Genomic DNA, 20,229 nt, shown 5'->3' with positions numbered 1-20,229 from the left:
TCAGAATAAAGTGGAATTTTCTTTTCATACACAGAAATTACTCTTTTTCCAACCACGCTGAACTTGACTTATGGTGGGATGCTGAGTGAGCCAAAACAGACCTCTCCACCTCATATTGTCAATGTGCTTACTGTCACAGTTTGACAGTCACAGGCTGGTTTTTCTGAGCTCAGAAGAGACCTGACATACAGGAACAAGTACGAAGCACCATACAACATTGCTCGTGTCAAATGGAAGGCACAATTGACCACCTAAGATCAATGAACTAACTAATCAATTAAGTTAAAGCTTTACAGATGGATATTCAAACCTAAAACAATAATACCATTCAAAGAAACCATAAACTATACACAATGTCCGTTTGTTTGGCAGATCTAACATCATAATCTACTAATTCCACACAGCACAGTCTGCCACAGCAGTGACTTTGGAGCCCAACCCCCAAGGAGAGGCTCAGAACAAGGAAAGGTTGTCATCATCAAGGAGCTGCCATGAGTCAATAGATAATCTGACCATCCTGTCCCCATGGTACTCATTCACACTCTGAACTCTCCCTCTAGACAGCCTCTCATTAACCACAATTAACTTCCCTAGAATGCAAGTTCCAGCCAGTGAATGCTTTTCTGCAATTACTTTCTGTAGAAAGAATTTTCTCATAGAAACATTTTAAAATGTAGTATTTTGGTATACTGGCAGTATAAAAATAAGTAATCCTCTGCTTGCCCTATAGGTCAGAGAATCTAATTTATAGAATTGTGCTTTGTATTTTATATGCTGCCTTACACAGTGAATAAGCAAATAATTCCTCTGGTGGCCCTGGGTAGTTTGTGGGCATAGAAAAATACTTAATGGAAAATAAGAAACCATTTCATTTAGCAGCGAGAGAGACTGCTATTAACAGTCTGTTGAGCTGGAAACTTGGATTCTTCACAATTTACAGAATGACTTCTCAGAAAACGCTCCACATATTTGGACATAACAATCACCTACTGTCTCTGGCTGTGAAACATCAAGTAAAATGATTATTTTTTTAACTATGGGGATTAACGTCAATCAGTGCAGTACAGATGGGTGGACAGGCAGATTTATCCAGTACACTGCAAAGAGAAAAGCCTTAGCTTCAGCGCTAGAGAGAGCATGTGAGAGCTTAGAGCAGAAGCACAACACCCATTAAAAACCTCCTCCTGGTTCATTTGCCATTCACGGTTAGAATATAATAAAACCATGGGGAGTTACAAGCACTAACAACAGCTTCAATGGAATCAAATGGTTCATGACCTAGTTCTCTTTCAAATCAAGCAACATTCACAGTTGACAGGCTGGGGGCATCTATAGCAAAGCCTCCCTTGCTGCGCACATCTGCATCTCACGGACAGATTACCCCAACATAATCTACTGTGAAATCCATCAAGTCAAAAATGACACGTGTTTTATGATCTTTTGATTGTGCATATTCAGCAGTATATCCAGCTGTGAGAAAGCCTAATTTGATCACTGACCTCTCAAGGAGAACGGAATTTTAATGTACACATCAATGGAGGAAATGAACAGTTCCCTTATAACCTTAACTTCTCAAATCCCATTACAAGGCATTTCATATTTGTAATGAGTGAAAAACTTTGCTAGAAAACAAGATTGAACTTTACATTTCTCCTAGTTGTTTGTAATCACTGGAGTCAGTCGGATCGGTGTCAACCTTAATGTGGAGGGATGCACTCGCATCATAATCTATATAATCATAGACCAATCAAGCAAGATTAACAGGGAGCCGCCTTGATATCCCACTCTTCCTTTGTCTTTCCTGTTGCCTACAAGTGGAAAACATATCGTATCATCTGGTCTCACATTCTAACAAACCCCCTCTCCTCATTAACAGCTGGGAATGAGGTAATCTAAGTCCTAGCTCAATAGGAAATACAGATCTATTCATGGGCAATACCACACCAGAAGGAGCAGAAAATATTTTTGGTATCTCAGATTGTTCTGGCAATTCTCACATAGAAATTTAAAAAGGGAGGAACAATGTTTGAAACGTTTTTTACATTTGTATCACAAACTATTTGGAGAAAATCCCGACCTAGACATAGCTTTTGCGATCTACCTATGATCTGTGAAACGTAAATGATACAGAAAACATATTGGTATCATTATACTCCTTAGTGTGCTATAAAATAAGTATGCAATAAACTTTACAAGTATATCAAATGGGCTATCTGCTAATTCTGAAGGTGTGATACATTTTATGAGCACCACCAACACAGTGAATGGGAAAATGGAATCAAAGGGAGCATCCTCTGCTTGTCACTTGCTGAATGCGCAATCCTAAAGGATTTCTATGTACATATATAAAAATGGGTCATATCATTAAAAGTGCCAAATAAAATGTTATTTGTCACATGCGCCGAATACAACAGGTATTTACAAGCCTGGCCGTGCAAGCCTGGTTGTGCCTGGCCGTGCAGTCATGAGTGAACAGGGAGTACAGGAGGGGACTGTGTTGAGGATCAGCGTGGTGGATGTATTGCTACCTACCCTTACCACCTGGGGGCAACCCGTCAGGAAGTCCAAGATCCAGTTGCAGAGGGAGGTGTTTAGTCCCAGGGTCCTTAGCTTAGTGATGAGCTTTGAGGGCACTATGGTGTTGAACGCTGAGCTGTAGTCAATGAATAGCATTCTCACGAAGGTGTTCCTTTTGTCCAGGTGGGAAAGGGCAGTGTGGAGTACAATAGAAATAGCATGATCTGTGGATCTGTTAGGGCGGTATGCAAATTGGAGTGGGTTTAAGGTTTCTGGGATAATGGTGTTGATGTGAGCCATGACCAGCCTTTCAAAGCATTTCATGGCTGCAGACGTGAGTGCTACGCGTCGGTAGTCATTTAGGCAGGTTACCTTAGTGTTCTTGGGCACAGGGACTATGGTGGTGTGCTTGAAACATGTTGGTATTACAGACTCAGACAGGGAGAGTGTCAGTGAAGACACTTGCCAGTTGGTCAGCACATGCTTGAAGTACACATCCTGGTAATCCTTCTCACCCTGCGGCCTTGTGAATTTTGACCTGTTTAAAGGTCTTACATCGGCTACGGAGAGCGTGATCACACAGTCGTCCGGAACAGCTTATGTTCTCATGCATGTTTCAGTGTTACTTGCCTCGAAGCAGGCATAAAGTAATTTAGCTCGTCTGGTAGGCTTGTGTCACTGGGCAGCTCGTGGCTGCGCTTCCCTTTGTAGTTTAATAGTTTGCAAGCCCTGTCACATCCGACGAGCGTCAAAGCCGGTGTAGTACGATTTGTTTTTAGTCCTGTGTTGACGCTTTGCCTGTTTGATGGTTCGTCGGAGGGCATAGCGGAATTTCCTATAACGTTCTGGGTTAGAGTCCCGCTCCTTGAAAGCGGCAGCTCTACCCTTTAGCTCAGTGTGGATGTTGCCTGTAATCCATGGCTTCTGGATGTACGTACAGTCACTGTGGACGATGTCATCGATGCACTTATTGATGAGCCAGTAACTTATGTGATGTACTCCTCAATGCCATCGGAAGAATTGCGGAACCTATTCCAGTCTGTGCTAACAAAACAGTCCTATAGCTTTTTGTTGACCGAGTCACTGGTGCTTCCGGCTTTAGTTTGTTTGTAAGCAGGAAGATTGAAATCTGGCCATAATTCTCTTTGTGGTGGTAAAAAGACAGCCACGAAGAATATAAACTCAGCAAATAAAGAAACGCCCTCTCATTGTCAACTGCGTTTATTTTCTGCAAACATAATGTGTAAATATTTGTATGAACATAAGATTCAACAACTGAGACAAATTGAACAAGTTACACAGACATGTGACTAACAGAAATAGAGTGTGTGGGGGGGGGAATCAAAAAGTAACAGTCAGTATTTGGTGTGGCCACCAGCTGCATTAAGTACTGCAGTCCTCCTCCTTATGGACTGCACAAGATTTTCCATTTCTTGCTGTGAAATGTTACCCCACTCTTTCACCAAGGCACTTCCGGACATTTCTGGGGGGAATGGCCCTCTGATCCAACATGTCCAAGACGTGCTCAATGGGCTTGAGATCCGGGCTCTTTGCTGGCCATGACAGAACACTGACATTCCTGAGCTTGCAGGAAACCACGCACAGAACGAGCAATATGGCTGGTGGCATTGTCATGCTGGAGGGTCATGTCAGGATGAGTCTGCTGGAAGGGTACCACACGAGGGAGCAGGATGTCTTCCCTGTAACGCACAGCGTAGAGATTGCCTGCAATAACAACAAGCTCAGTCCAATGATGCTGTGACACACCGCCCCAGACCATGACGGACCCTCCACCTCCAAATTGATCCCGCTCCAGAGTAGAGGTCGGCCGATTATGATTTTGAGACGCCGATACCAATACCGATTATTGGATGACCAAAAACCCGCTGCCGATTAATCTGCCGATTTTTTTTATTATTTGTAATGATGACAATTACAACAATACTGAATGAACACTTATTTTAACTTAATATAATACATCAATAAAATCAATTTAGCCTCAAATAAATAATGAAACATGTTCAATTTGGTTTAAATAATGCAAAAACAAAGTGTTGGAGCAGAAAGTAAAAGTGCAATATGTGCCAAGTAAGAAAGCTAACGTTTAAGTGCCTTGCTCAGAACATGGGAACATATGAAAGCTGGTGGTTCCTTTTAACATGAGTCTTCAATATTCCCAGGTGTTTTAGGTTGTAGTTATTATAGGACTCTCTCTCTCTCATATATATACATACACACATAATATATATATTATGTATGTATGTATGTATGTATACACATATATATATATATACACATACATATATATATACACACACACACACACATATATACACACACACACACACACACATATATACATATACACACACACACACACACACATATACACATATATATACATATACATATACATATACATATACACATATATATACACATATACACATACATATATACATATACACATATATATATACACATATATATATACACATATATATATACACATATATATATACACATATATATACATATACACACACACACACACATATATATACATACACACACACACATACATACACATATATATATATATATATATATATATATATACACATACACATACATATATATATACACACACACACGTCTAAATATTCCTGTTACATTGCACAACCTTCAATGGTATGTCATAATTACATAAAATTCTAGCAAATTAGTTCGCAACGAGCCAGGCAATGAACGCAAGAGCAGTGACACAATTAGCAGGCAATATTAACTAAATATGCAGGTTTAAAAATATATACTTGTGTATTGATTTTTTAAAAATGGCATTGATGTTTATGGTTAGGTACATCCCAGTCCCGTGTGGCTCAGTTGGTAGAGCATGGTGTTTGCAACGCCAGGGTTGTGGGTTCGATTCCCACGGGGGACCAGTACGGAGAATTTTTTTTAATGAAATGTATGCATTCACTACTGTAAGTCGCTCTGGATAAGAGCGTCTGCTAAATGACTCAAATGTAAATATATGTACATTGGTGCAACGACAGTGCTTTTTTCGCAAATGCGCTTGTTAAATCACCCGTTTGTCGAAGTAGGCTGTGATTCGATGAGAAATTAACAGGCACCGCATCGATTATATGCAACCATGTGTAGTTAACTAGTGATTATGTTAAGATTGATATCTTATAAAAAACTAAGTTTAATGCTAGCTAGCAACTTACCTTGGCTTCTTGCTGCCCTTGCGTAACAGGTAGTCAGCCTGCCATGCAGTCTCCTTGTGGAGTGCAATGTAAGGCAGTTGGTTAGAGCGTTGGACTAGTAACCAGAAGGTTGCAAAAACAAATCCCCCCTGAACAAGGCAGTTAACCCCCGTTCCTAGGCCGTCATTGAAAATAACAATGTGTTCTTAATCTGACTTGCCTAGTTAAATAAAAGGTGTTTAAAAAAATAAAAAATAAACAAATTATAAGAGGAAAAAAAGAGAAAAAATAATTATAAAAAGAAAAAAATAAATGTAATTTTAATATTTTTTTTTCTTTTTAAATAGGTGGCCAAATATACCGATTACCGATTGTTATGAAAACTTTAAAATCGGCCCCATTTAAAAATCGGCCATTCTGATTAATCGGTCGACCTCTACTCCAGAGTACAGGACTCGACGATAAATGCGAATCCGACCATCACCCCTGGTGAGACAAAACCACGACTCGTCAGTGAAGAGCACTTTTGCCAGTCCTGTCTGGTCCAGTGACGGTGGGTTTGTGCCCATAGGCGACGTTGTTGCCTGTGATGTCTGGTGAGGACCTGCCTTACAACAGGTCTACAAGCCCTCAGTCCAGTCTCTCTCTGCCTATTGCAGACAGTCTGTGCACTAGATGGAGGGATTGTGCGTTCCTGGTGTAACTCGGGCAGCTGTTGTTGCCATCCTGTACCTGTCCCACAGGTGTGATGTTCAGATGTACCGATCCTGTGCGGGTGTTGTTACACGTGGTCTGCCACTGCGAGGACGATCAGCTGTCCGTCCTGTCTCCCTCTAGTGCCGTCTTAGGCGTCTCACTGTATGGACATTGCAATTTATTGACCTGCAGTCTGCAGTCCTCATGCCTCCTTGCAGCATGCCTAAGGCACGTTCACACAGATGAGCAGGGACACTGGGCATCTTCCTTTTGGCGTTTTTCCAGAGTCAGTAGAAAGGCCTCTTTAGTGTCCAAAGTTTTCATAACTGTGACCTTAATTGCCTACCGTCTGTAAGCTCTTAGGTGCATGTTCATTAATTGTTTATGGTTCATTGAACAAGCATTGGAAACAGTGTTTAAACCCTTTACAATGAAGATCTGGGAAGTTACTTGGATTTTTACGAATCATCTTTAAAAGACAGGATCCTAAAAAAGGGACGTTTCTTAGAAAGTTTAGATAAACTCTTGGTAGATAGAGCATCTCATGATATGCTGTAGACCACACTACCTCAGGCGAGCAAAACCTAGAGACTTCCTTAGATATCGCGTACCAGCTGTTGTTTACAAATATACATAGACCACCACCCCTTGTCTTACCAGAGGCTGCTGTTCTATTCTCCCGATACAGTGCATAACCAGCCAGTTGTAGTTCGTCCACTTTATTATCTCACGATTGTACGTTGGCCAATAGTACCAATGGCAAAGGCAGATTACCCACTCGTCGCCGGATCCTTACAAGGTACCCGATCTCCTTCCGCGATATCTCCGTCTCTTTCTCCTGCGAATGACAAGGATAAGGGCCTTGTCAGGTGTCTGGAGTAAATCCCTCTCGTCCGACTCAATTCTTTATACAGTTCAAGGTGGGTAATCGCTGTCCTGATGTCCAGAAGCTCTTTTCGGTCATAAGAGATGGTAGCAGCAACATTATGTACAAAACAAGTTACAAACAATGCGGGAAAAAAAAACTAAATAGCACAGTTGGCGCCATCTATCAACAGATAGCCCATTCTGGAAATTGTGTTTAAAGAGTATATTGTTCCAAACAAAAAAAATAAGCAAAATCAAAAAGGGTAGTTGAGATATTAATGTTGAATAAATGGATGTGAATAATGTTATTTAAAAATCTACACACACTTCATATTTTAGAGAAGCACACTATAAGGAGTATAATGACACCAAGATGTCTATCATACACGGTTCACAGATCATAGGGTCTAACAGGAGGCATGTATACAATGTATTTCAATAAGTATTCAGACCCCTTGACTTTCATTTTGTTACGTTACAGCCCATTTCTAAAATGGATTAAATTATTCCCTCAATCTACACACAATACCCCATAATGACAAAGCAAAAAGTTTATTTTTGAAAATGTTTAAAAAACGAAATCTCACATTTACATAAGTATTCAGACCCTTTACTCAGTAATTGATGAAGCACCTTTGCCAGCGATTACAGCCTCGAGTCTTGTTGGGTATGACGCTACAAGCTTGGCACACCTGTATTTAGGGAGTTTCTCCCATTCTTCCCTGCAGATCCTCTCAAGCTCTGTCAGGTTGGATGGGGAGCGTAGCTGCACAGCTATTTTCAGGTCTCTCCAGAGATATTCGATCAGGTTCACGTCCGGGCTCTGGCTGGGCCACTCAAGGACATTCAGAGACTTGTCCCGAACCTACTCCTACGTTGTCTTGGCTGTGTGCTTAGGGCCGCTGTCCTGTTGGAAGGTGAACCTTCACCCCAGTCTGAGGTCCTGAGCGCTCTGGAGCAAATTTTCATCAAGGATTTATCTGTACTTTGCTCCATTTAGCTTTCCCCTCGATCCTGACTAGTCTCCCAGTCCCTGCCGCTGAAAATCATCCCCACAGCATGATCCTGCCACCACCAAACTTCACAGTAGGGATGGTGCCAGGTTTCCTCAAGATGTGATGCTTTGCATTTTGGCCAAAGTGTTCAATCAGACCAGAGAATCTTGTTTCTCATGGTCTGAGAGTCCTTTAGGTGCCTTTTGGCAAACTCCAGGCGAGCTGTCATGTGCCTTTTACTGAGGAGTGGCTTCCGTCTAGCCACTACCATAAAGGCCTGATTGGTAGAGTGCTGCAAAGATGGTTGTCCTTCTGGAAGATTCTCCCATTTCCACAGAGGAACGCTAGAGCTCTGTTAGAGTGACCGTTGGGTTCATGGTCACCTCTCTGACCAAGGCCCTTCTCCCCCGATTGCCGTTTGGCCGGGCGGCCAGCTCTAGGAAGAGTCTTGGTGGTTCCAAACATCTTCCATTTAATAATGATGGAGGCCACTGTGTTCTTGGGGACCTTCAATGCTGCAGACATTTTTGGTACCCTTCCCCAGATCTGTGCCTCAACACAATCCTGTCTCGAGCTCTACGGACAATTCCTTCGACCTCATGGCTTGTTTTTTTGCTCTTACATGCACTGTCAACTGTGGGACCTTTATATAGACAAGGGTATGCCTTTCCAAATCATGTCCTATCAATTCAAGTCAGGTGGACTCCAAGTTGTACAAACATCTCAAAGATGATGAATGGAAACAAGAGGATGCACCTGAGCTCAATTTCAGGTCTCATAGCAAAGGGTCTAAATACTTAAGTAAATAAGGTATTTCTGTTTTAAAAACCTTGTTTTAGCTTTGTCATTATGGGTTATTGTGTGTAGGTAGCTAAGGCTTTTATTTAATACATTTTAGAATAAGGCTGTAACGTAACAAAATATGGAAAAAGTCAAGGGGTCTGAATAGTTTCCGAATGCACTGTAGGTCTAAAAAGGGCCTAAAATTGACAATTTGTAAACAGCATGTTAAAACATCCTTCCTTTTGCACAAAGTTACTATGTAAGAATTACCAGAACAATCTGAGATATGTTTTTATTTGAAACAACAAGAGATGGCAGAGGCTTTTGAAGATGGCAGAGAATCACTTCAGTGTTTCCACAATGGTTAATTTCAAGGTGGACTATCCCTGTTGACTGTAGTGAGTTTCATGCACCCCAAGCTTAGTGTCTACATGGCTTCACCCCGGTGGGTGCTACATGTTTTTGCGGAGGGGTTTACCAAAAAGTTTACACCTTTGAGAGGGCAAGAGGTGACTTGTGACTTTTTTTCCTCCTGGATCTGACCATCATTTCCCCCTGTTCAACCCTTTATCTGGGCCTCAGTCGGAAGAGACATGTACGGCACGGGTGAGGAAGGTGTGCATGAAGAGTGAATCGGACACAGGATGTGACCTGTTGCTTTCACCTGCCTCTGTGGATGACTGGAAGATTTTCTACCCAGAACAGTCAATAGGCTAACTAAAATGTTTTGTTTTAAGAGCATCTGAGATTCTTGCTGTAATGAAAAGCGCTATACAAATTAAAATCTAAATATTTTCTGCTCCCGCTTGTGTGATATTGCCCTCACATGTGACACACAGACAAACAGTCGGCAAATGTGTGAAGCTCTCAATACATCAGAAAAGGGTTTTGATAGAACTTTCGCAGGGTCGATAAATAATACCAAATTATTTCACAGCACTGATATAAAGATGGTACTTATTTTCTTTTGAAAAATGCTCTCTCTGTACAGCCAAATCAAGACCTTCTAAAACATCCGATTGTCATTTTCTTCATTGTCATTCAAAACATAGGCCTTCTATTTCAAGTACCACAGCATTCCCTTTCTACAGATTCCATCTCCTTTGTGATTATGACTTATTTTCAGTTTCCAATAAAAGGCTCCAGGAGAATGAAATGTGAAAGGGTGTTGTGTGTCATCTTAACGCAACCATACAAATGCATTGAAAAACAGGGCAAAGATCTTCCTCAGGCACATTCAAATTACACAAGTCAAGCAAAAGTGACATAATGAGCTGACCCATAATAAATTACTGGCACTGCAGCGCACTTGAAAGTGGTGAATGTAAAAAGCCCTGATAAGATTGTCATAGTATTCCAACACCATGCTGATTGATTCCTTCTAGGAGTAGGAGTGAGGAAATGGAATGAAAAAAGAATACGTCATTTCTGCTCGATGCAGCATTATTCACCCTGAAGACACACAACAAAAGATCAGCTGCTTTCCTGTTGCCCCCCACCCCCCCCCCTTTTCCTCAGTCACTTTTACCTACAGTTTATAATACTCAATCTCCCATTTCATTTTGAAGCTCTCACTACTGTTGTACTGAATCCATGGGCAACTAAAATGTTGGTGAGAGACGGTTATATTCTAGATAGTTCATTCTGGGCATATTGTGGTAGCAATTGAATGGCATGTTTGCAAGTGGCACTTGAAACCTGAGGAATAATGTGTGCTGCAAGAGCGAGTCATCAGTGTGGTAACTATGGCCAGAGCGTTTCCAGGGCGACCTCTGCGAAATCTGGACCAACAGAGTGAATTGAACTAAGATCAGTTTATGTCAGACTCAATAAGGGAGGATGTGCTGGTAATTGAAATGTCCTCGTCCGTTTCAAGCCCGAGTGGTGCAGCGGTCTTAGGCACTGCATCTCAGTGTTAGAGGTGTCACTACAGACCCTGGATCAATCCCTGGCTGTATCACAACCGGACGTGATCGGGAGTCCCATAGGGTGGTGTACAATTGGCACAATCATCCAGGTTAGGGGAGGGTTTGGCCGGGGTAGGCCGTCATTGTAAATAACAATTTGTTCTTAACAGAGTTGCCTTGTTAAATATAAAAAAATGAATAAAATAAAAACACTGCCTCGTCACAGGATACAAACTCGGAGCAGGCTGCCGTACCGTGTCATTCTCCTCAGATGACAATGTAATCAGACATTTCAGACAAGCGTGAAAACCGGACTCCCTGCTTTTAATGGATTCTGAGGAAATAAGCCCCTCTCAGGCAGAAGGCACTGACACTTATCTTACAAACAGGAGGAAGGGACCATGCGAAATGTAGATGCCCTGATCTGTGTGGTCTGGTTTAATAAAAAAAGTGTGCTTTCGCCTTACGCAATGATTACTTTAAGTTTATGATTACTTTATGAAACTTGTCACATCAACTGTATCCCCAAAATTAATATATATATATATATATATATATATATATATATATATATATATATATATATATATATATAAAAATAACCAAAATGTTTTACTTTGCACTATTACACTAATTTTTTAATTATAGATACAGCACGTATGAATACAATATGCACAGTCTGCTCTGCTGTATGTTCCACAGCAGTGGTATTCAAAGTTGAGGTTGTGACTGCTAGTGGGGTCATGGGGGAACAAGAAAATTAAGAGTACAGATTATTTTATGGGACAATATACAAAAGTTGAGAACGATAATTTGAATAATACAATATTAATGAGAAAATGTATTTACTCATTTTGATAAGAGATGAAAATGCAATGGACTGAAGGTTATTGTTGATGTAAAAATCAAAATGTACCAATTTAAGGTTGTGTGGATTTGGTGTGGGGTCACAAGAAAAGTTTGAATACCACTGTTCTACAGAGTGGTCTGTAAAGTGTGTGAACTGCAAGGCAGGCAAGATGACCTGAGAGAAAGTTGGAAGGATACTTATTTTTTTATTTATTCACACACTATTTTTTTTTTTTTTTTACCAACTTGGTGACACATTGCTTAGGTAAGAGTGAGACACATACTTTATGCATGAGGAATCCTCCCCCCTTACTCTGGAGGAGGTGGGTGTGGAGTGGGTCATAACTCCAAAATGCTCCTGACTGTCCCCTATGGAGGGTGAGTCCATTATGAACCTCCCAAGGGGGGGTTCTGGATCAACTGCAGTGGCAGTCCCTCTTATCTTTAATTAAAGATTAGCGTTATAGGTCTAGTGAGGGCCAATCCAGCTGCTGAGAGGACCCTTCAGCATTTTAATCATTTGGCGCGGGCCTCAACGTTCCCTGTCAGCTTGCCTTGGGAACAGGGTTGGGTGGTATCTAATAGGAAACATTCTTAACCTCCTAACGCAAGACCTGACATTCCTTCTACTGTACACATGAAGCACAAACTGCTGTCATGTACTGAATGTTTGATGAACAGGCACTCGCGCACGCACACACACACACACTATAGTCCACTGCAAAGATGTGAAACTCCATGGCATCTCTCATTTTATCATAAAGGGCGAAATTGGACATAGACCTACACATTTTTGTGAGAATTAGCCTATAGGCATTAAAGGTCTTTTGAGGTCCCACAGTTTCTCAAGCGATCTCCTCAGCTCCCTGCGTGCTAACAGATATCATTGACAACATAAACAGACCCATTCCCAAGAATGTAACATGGCACCAGCTACAGTGGTGCATCTATGGGAGTACTTGCCAAATGCTCCAAGTGCTAAATTTACTCATCAGCTCACCACCAGCATTTGTGTCACTCTGCACCCTGACCTCCAGTGTGAAGTGCACTGCACTAGTTCCTAGCTATTTGTATATGTCCATCATGTTGTATTAGTGTAAACTATTAATCCTCTTTTAGCATGGTGTTTAAAGCATTGCTTAACTCCTCTAACTGTACTTGGACAGGACAATATCAAATATTTTGAATTTAACACGATGTGGTTAAGATTGATTATCACATTACATGGAATAGTTTTGATTACATTTTATTTTACAGTGGGTCACCTAATGTAAACACATTTTCGGGATGGAAAACCGCTTTCGGTGTAAACTTTAAAACGACTAAAACCAGATAAAGTATGTAGAAAAGATAATGGACCTACAGATTTAAAAAGATAATCTTTGAGAACTAACAAATCACCTAAATAAAAGCTAGACAGTGAGGGAGAACTGAATTCAAAATAAAATAAACTGAATTTAGCAGGTATAGAATTTGAGTTGTTTGAGCAAAAGACCATGGCACTAGCCGTGGCAAAATGCATTGAATTGCAGGAAATTTGCTTTAAAAAAAACGCAAAAATGTCTCTCAGCTCCATGGAGAAATGAGAAGAATTGCATGAAATTGGCTTAAAAATGCAACAATTTCTTTACACCGCCAAGATGAGGTCCTATACAATTCTCTAAAATTCAGCCGCACAGACCGCACTCCATGCCATGCCCACCACCTAAGCCCATTTTTGAGCCAGAAAAAACCCAGAGTACATAAATTCCTGAATTATAGTTGCGCCGGTATAGTATGTATTGGTTAAAGCTCAATGTTAAATTCAAATCTCCCTGCCATCATCTGTAAACCAATATGACACCGATGTCTACAAAAATTTGCAAATCAACGTGGAGGTACACAACACACTCCCCTTGTCATGATCCATCCAGACGTTATCTGGAATAGTGGTTCTCGTTTTTTTGACAGGGTCGTAAGCATTAGGGTGGTCAGAATTATTTTGGCCCAAACCTCTCAAAATCTAGATGTCGGATTAAACGAGGCTACAGCGTCCATAAGGTGACCATTAGACTTAGATCCATGTGGACTGAATAAGCTTGTAGGTACAACATATTTAATAAAAAATAAAAAAACATTTACCAGTCTCACATTTCTGCCCCATAAAAAAATTAAAATAAAAGCGCTACCTTTTTGTAGCATTTATGACCATGCTAACATCTTTTCAGCCAAATCTCGGAGTTCTAACACCACGTGCAACTCAGTTGCTGCGCAACAGTAGCAGCTAGCTAGTAGAAGGCTAGCAGCTGTAGCTAGCTAGCTTACACCAGTTGGATGAGAAGCAAATAGTGTAGTCACAATATCAGAATTTTTACTTTGATACCAGGTTAAGTATCGCACTACTTGATACCAAAATAATACCAGGGCAAAATAAGAAGGCATATTAGCCAAAGTCACAGAATGGCATTTGATCCAGACATAAGCTACTGCTCTGTTCAATGGTTGGGCATCTTTTGAGTTCAATATCATTACATTTCTATATTTTTACATACATTTTTTCCAACAGCCATGTATGCATTAATGAATCAATTATACAAACAATTTGAATTTGTTTTTACCAAGCTAACTACATAATGGTAATAATTTATTTGAAAGGTAAGTCTCTATTGATAAAGTGGATAAATCAAGACGTAACATAGGCCTAACCACAATACAGGTGTATGCATATTCAATAGGTGTGCGCATGCATTGCATTATTTTGCTTGTTTTAGCTGATTTCACAGAGCTACCAATGTCAAACAATCCGTTTCCCTTCGATTTGGGACTGATTTTTATTGTACTGATCAACAAAAGAAAAATGTGCGCTCTCATTCACGAGGCAATCAGTTCATGGAGGCAATGGGAGAGAGACACCAAATAAGTGAATGAATAAGGCAATCAGCTTTGAAATCAGCACATTTTGCATTATGGATTATAACAAACAAAGTACTAGGGTAGTGAAGTTAGCTTTATCTGTCAACTAGCAAGGAAAGTTTGCCTACAAAGCTAGAAGCTACCAGTATCTTCATCCACTGTAAAAAGTCTATGGACATTGTTAACTGCTGTTTGCAAAACAGTTTTAACATTTCTACATGCAGTGTCACATTATTAAAGTGTTTTAACTTCATTGCATCATGAGTAGGGAGCGAACATGATGCATCCCAGACTCCCAGCGCAGGATAGCAATGAGTATGTGGAGGGGTCGGCCGAGCTAATAGGACAGGCTTGATCCGTGAGACACATTTGACAGAAGTGCCGAAAGTAACACATTCTAGTACCAAACCATCTTCATGTTGTAGTATCGAAAAAGTAACGAAGCTTCGGTATACCGTGCAACACTAGAAGCAAAAGTTAGGTAACTAGCTAGCTAGGTATATTTTGCTATGGAAGTTTTTTCATAGGTCTGAAGTCAGCTGTGTAAACTGCTGACCTAGACACTTGCGTGTAATCGGTGCTAAAACAAATGAGAGCAAATGTCCTTGTTTGCTATTATAGCCAGTTAGATACATCAAATTTCAGGAGGTTTGGGAAAACTGCCACGTTGCTCATTTATAATACACGCACACCAGAACAGACACGTCGCGGTTAGAAGATCCAATTCAGTACGCTCGCTCCCTCTGTCAATAACATTTTCTTCTTGTCATTAGAACACAAGTTACTTTTCAATGTGTTACCGAAAACCTGAATTTTCCACCGACAAGTAAAAAGTAGCAGGGGTGCAGATTGCACACAAGCATCCAGATAAAACATAATGATCATTGCTTGCGAGACCTGTGCGCAGTCAAAAGAAAATGTCATGCTTGCTAACTTGGTTAGCTATGTGATAAATTAAACCGTTTAACCCATCAACTGTCTTAGACTTTACATTTCTTACCAAGCAAGAGAAAAACATTCCACCAGTACGGAGTTAATAAACAAAACATTTTTGCAATGAACGCATGCTGTCATCACCAGACTGTCCATTTAAGTAGTGTCAAGTTGACGCATCTATAACAGGGGTCGTAGTGTAACAGTTAGCGTCACCGCCCTGGGTTCGCCTACCGAAGTGGATATTTCAACCATTCCATTTCGTAATTTATTTTTATTTTTTTACCCTTTCCCGACACACAGGCGCACCAGTTGTGTGCTTATTTTCAAAATTAGGTGTCTCTTAAAAGAGCCTTTGGGTTTGTTGGGCATTGTCAAGTGGCAAGAAACAGGGAGTGTGACGTGTACTAGTGTGAACGATAGAGAGACCAGCTCTCAAACTCTCAAGAAAGACGTTGTTGCCCTCATCCGTCAGATGCATGCCATCCTTACGGTACAAATGCATGCGATAAGGTGCACAGGTAGTAAACATTTCTCCTTTTCAGGTGCCTCTGTCATTTGAGAAATTTGTCAAGCTGCCCCATGTGGCGCTGACAAACGACTTACGCTTATTCATATGCACACATTACTTCGTACACTATCAGTAGCACTTATGCACGGGCTGTTCCAAATCCTATCTGTTTTCATATTTATACTGCCATTTACAAAATGTGGGGATGTGTGCTCTTTTACTGGAGTTGGACAGCTGTGTAGAGCATTACTAAGAACATTGGTAGCTGAAGGATTTAAAGCACCTATCCAATGTCAGATTTGTAAATATGTATTCTTAAAAAAGTGTTTTGTACTAGTCTAATGACTTTGTATTTTACAGGTTTTTCTCAGCAGTTTCATTTGTCACAGTGTTTGTACCAGGAGTTAGCAAATTTGCTATTGACGAGCCACAGGATTATACAGACTTTTTTTGTTCAAGCCCAGCGCTACCACACCTGATTCTACTACTCAGCTGTTCAAGACCTCAGCTGTTCATCGATATCTTGAAAGGTAGAATCAGGTATGGTAGAACTGGGCTTGAACAAGAAAGCCTGCATAACCCTGCAGCTCTTCAAGAGTAATTGTGGCCAGCCCTGAATTGTATGAAAAACATTTACTATGAGATTAATGATTTTACATTTTATATTTTGTAATAAGTCTATTGTTTACAGGTAATGTAGTACTAGGACTTTCTTCAGTAAACTACAAAAGTACATTTTCATGTAAATAATTAGTGAAACATGATTATTTAGAGTATATTCCAGCAGCTTTCTCGATTGTCTTGTTAAGAGATCAGGGGAGGGAAAAAAAATCCAGTTTACTCCAGATTGTCTTCCCTCAGATCAGCTGTTGACATTAAATAAATACTAATAACTATTATTTCTGTTGCCATTATTAATATAATTTTTCCCTCCTTTTTCTCCCCAATTGGTTGTTACAGTCTTGTCCCATCGCTGCGACTGCCGTACGGACTCGGGAGAGGCGAAGATCGAGGGCCATGCGTCCTCCGAAACACGACCCTGCCAAGCCGCACTGCTTCTTAACACACTGCCCGCTTAACCTGGAAGCCAGCCGCACCAATGTGTTGGAGGAAACACCATACAACTGTCCGGGTTAGGGGAGGGTTTGGCCAGGGGGGGCTTTACCTCGCTCATCACGCTCTAGTGACTCCTTGTGGTGAGCCAGGCGCCTGTAGGCTGATTTCGGTCGTCAGTTGAATGGGGTTTCTTCCGACACATTGGTGCAGCTGTCTGGCTTCCGGGTTAAGCGAGCGGGTGTTAAGAAGTGCGGCTTTGTGGGTCATGTTTCGGAGGACGCATGACTCGACTTTTGCTGCACCTCCCCAACGGGAACGGGAGAGGCTATGAGACAAGATCGTAGTCACGAAATTGGGGAGAAAAAGGGGGTAAAATTACAAACAAATAAAATATTGCCTACCAAGTTCTCATAATAACTTTACAGAGAGTAGGCTACTGAGACAGACAGTAATGTGGTACTCAGTGGTGAGGCTGAGGCAGGCTGCAATGCATGCAGGAAGCAGCAGAGTAAAAAACAGAGAGAGAGGAGTCAAGCACAGAGAGAGGCTAGTACAGTGGTTCCCAAACTTGGAGTCGGGGCACCATGTGGGGTCCCCTGAGAAAATATGTACTAATCTTATCAAACAAGTTAGGAACTTTAAAAAAGAAGCCATGTCTAATATGAACATCTCCACATGGCCTATATTCCCTATAAGCCAACATTAAAATGCAATCAATACAGTTCTAAAAATCACCAATGCTACATGTATGTGTGAATAATTTCTCATATTTCCCCCTTTCAGGGTTATAACCAGTGGGGTAAAGTACTTAAGTAAAAAAACTTTAACGTACTACTTAAGTATTTTTTTCGACAACTTTTACTTCACTACATTCCTAAAGAAGATAATCTACTTTTTACTCCATACATTTTCCCTGACACCCAAAAGTACTCATTTCATTCTGAATGTTTAGCAGGACAGGAAAATGGTCCAATTCACCACTTATCAAGAGAACATCCCTGGCAGACTCACTAAACACAAATGCTTAGTTTGTAAATGATGCCGGAGTGTTGGAGTGTGTTCCTGGCTATCCATACATAAGTGAAACAATTCTGCTGTCTGGTTTGCTTAATATAAGGAATTAGAAATTACTACATTTTTACTTAAGTATATTTAAAACCAAATACTTTTAGTTTTTTTCTCAAACACTTTTTTCCCCTAGGTGACTTTTACTCAAGTATGACAATTTAGTCCTCTGTTTGTAGAACGACTGAGGTGAATGAAGCTACATCAGCCAAGGTGATGATGGCTAGGGTAATTTTTTCTTGTTTTTGCTGTTGTCCAAATAACATTTAAAAGTTGTTTTATTGTATAGAAATGCAGTAAATGAGCTTCAACTAAAAATATGATTTATTTAGTAGTACTAGTAGCACCCCCCACCCTTTTGGACCTCACTAAAACCCTGGTTATGGCACTGTGTGTTATAATTTAACCTTTGTTTTTTGGAAATTATTTCTCGCTGATATGAAATATACGTTCCTTGTGTTTCCAAAACCTTACCGCAAGAGATGCATGTTAACATTTAGTCTAGAACAAGCGTCGGGGCTTTTAACCAAAACTCCCTGCCAAAATATACTATCGTCCATATGCGCTAAAGGTAGTTCGTGTCTATGAATAGGCTAACCTTGGATATGTTGGTTGACCACATTTTCCAGTCGGTCCAGTCGCTCTATAATCTTCAGACTTTCTCCCTTGTTGTCATCTTCAAACTTCCTCTCCAGTTCGGGCTCTGGGACTTTGGTGTTCACATTGGCCACATAATTAGTGATCCAGCCGACGTAGAGAAGACAGACAATATTGGTCATGCCACTCAAAATAACACATGTCGACACCAAAGTTTTGGTTCTCCTAGAGCAGACCATCATCGCGATATCCCTCCATACGGTCCAGTGCGCATACAACCACAATAGAAAATACTTACAAAACGGTAGCTTCAGTGCAGGATTATAACATTGCAGCAAAGGGCTAAAAGCCTTCCAGCTGCTGAGACTGACAGCAACGCTAACAGAGAAACGTAAATTAGTAGATGCAATGTTCAATACTGCATGTACTGGGCACCACCTGAAAGACGCTGCTACAAATTAATCACAGAGGCACAGAGCAGGCGGCCAATGAAATCCTCTGGAAATGTACACTGCATATCCATCCGATCATTACACAATCCAATTGGAGCGTGGGACGCGTGTTCTCCACAATTCTCTCGTCCTTCAAATAGGGGAAGGTGCCGTGAGCTTTATAGATCACCTGAGTCAAGCACATCGACCCGTTGGAATTCCATTGAAGTGTGGAACAGGTGTGTGTGTGTGTGTCTGTCTGGTATGTGGGTAAAGATAATGTCTCAATACCGTAGTAATACAATTTCATCAATAATTGACTGCGATTTTTGTAAAGGTTCTTATCCATCTCCTCATCAATAAGATTGGACATTATGATGTATTACTTTTTGAGGCCACACGAGGCCTCCTTTTATAGACTTTATTGGTACCCAGTAATTAGTAATCTAACGTCAGGCCCCCCTTCACATCCAGTAAGTGTAACAGTGTAGGTTCCGTCCCTCTCTTCGCCCCAACCCGGGCTCGAACCAGGGACCCTTGCACACATCAACAACTGACACCCCACGAAGCATCGTTACCCATCGCGCCACAAAAGCCGCGGCCCTTGCGACGCAAGGGGAAACCCTACTTCAAGTCTCAGAGCGAGTGACGTCACCGATTGAAACGCTATTAGCGCGCACCACCGCTAACTAACTAGCCATTTCACATCGGTTACATAAGCATACTATATAGACCTTCAGAGTATTACGACTGTCACAATTTTGATTTGATTTATTAGGATCCCCATTAGCCGACACCAATGGCGACAGCTAGTCTTACTGGGGTTCGACACATAACGAAAAATACATTATGGACAAAAGTCTACAATATTCACTACCATTCAAAAGTTTAGGGTCACATAGAAATGTCCTTGTTTTTGAA

The 20,229-nt window shown here is 40.9% G+C and overlaps 1 protein-coding gene across 1 annotated transcript in view; it reads right to left on the bottom strand.

Annotated features, from left to right (window-relative positions):
- LOC106561452 (polypeptide N-acetylgalactosaminyltransferase 18) overlaps positions 1-19,426 on the bottom strand; it is a 114,428-nt gene extending 95,002 nt beyond the window's left edge. Inside the window, exon 1 of the mRNA XM_014125425.3 lies at positions 18,879-19,426. Within this exon, the coding sequence (XP_013980900.1) occupies positions 18,879-19,119 (241 nt within the window). The 5' untranslated portion in view covers positions 19,120-19,426. The remainder of the gene's footprint in view (positions 1-18,878) is intronic.
- Positions 19,427-20,229: the final 803 nt, after the last annotated feature.

The sequence above is a fragment of the Salmo salar genome, chromosome 10, assembly GCF_965601325.2.
Source record: "Salmo salar chromosome 10, fSalSal1, whole genome shotgun sequence".
Taxonomy (NCBI): domain Eukaryota; kingdom Metazoa; phylum Chordata; class Actinopteri; order Salmoniformes; family Salmonidae; genus Salmo; species Salmo salar.
The sequence above is the reverse complement of the archived record's forward strand: the minus strand, read 5'-3'. Positions and strand labels throughout refer to the sequence as shown.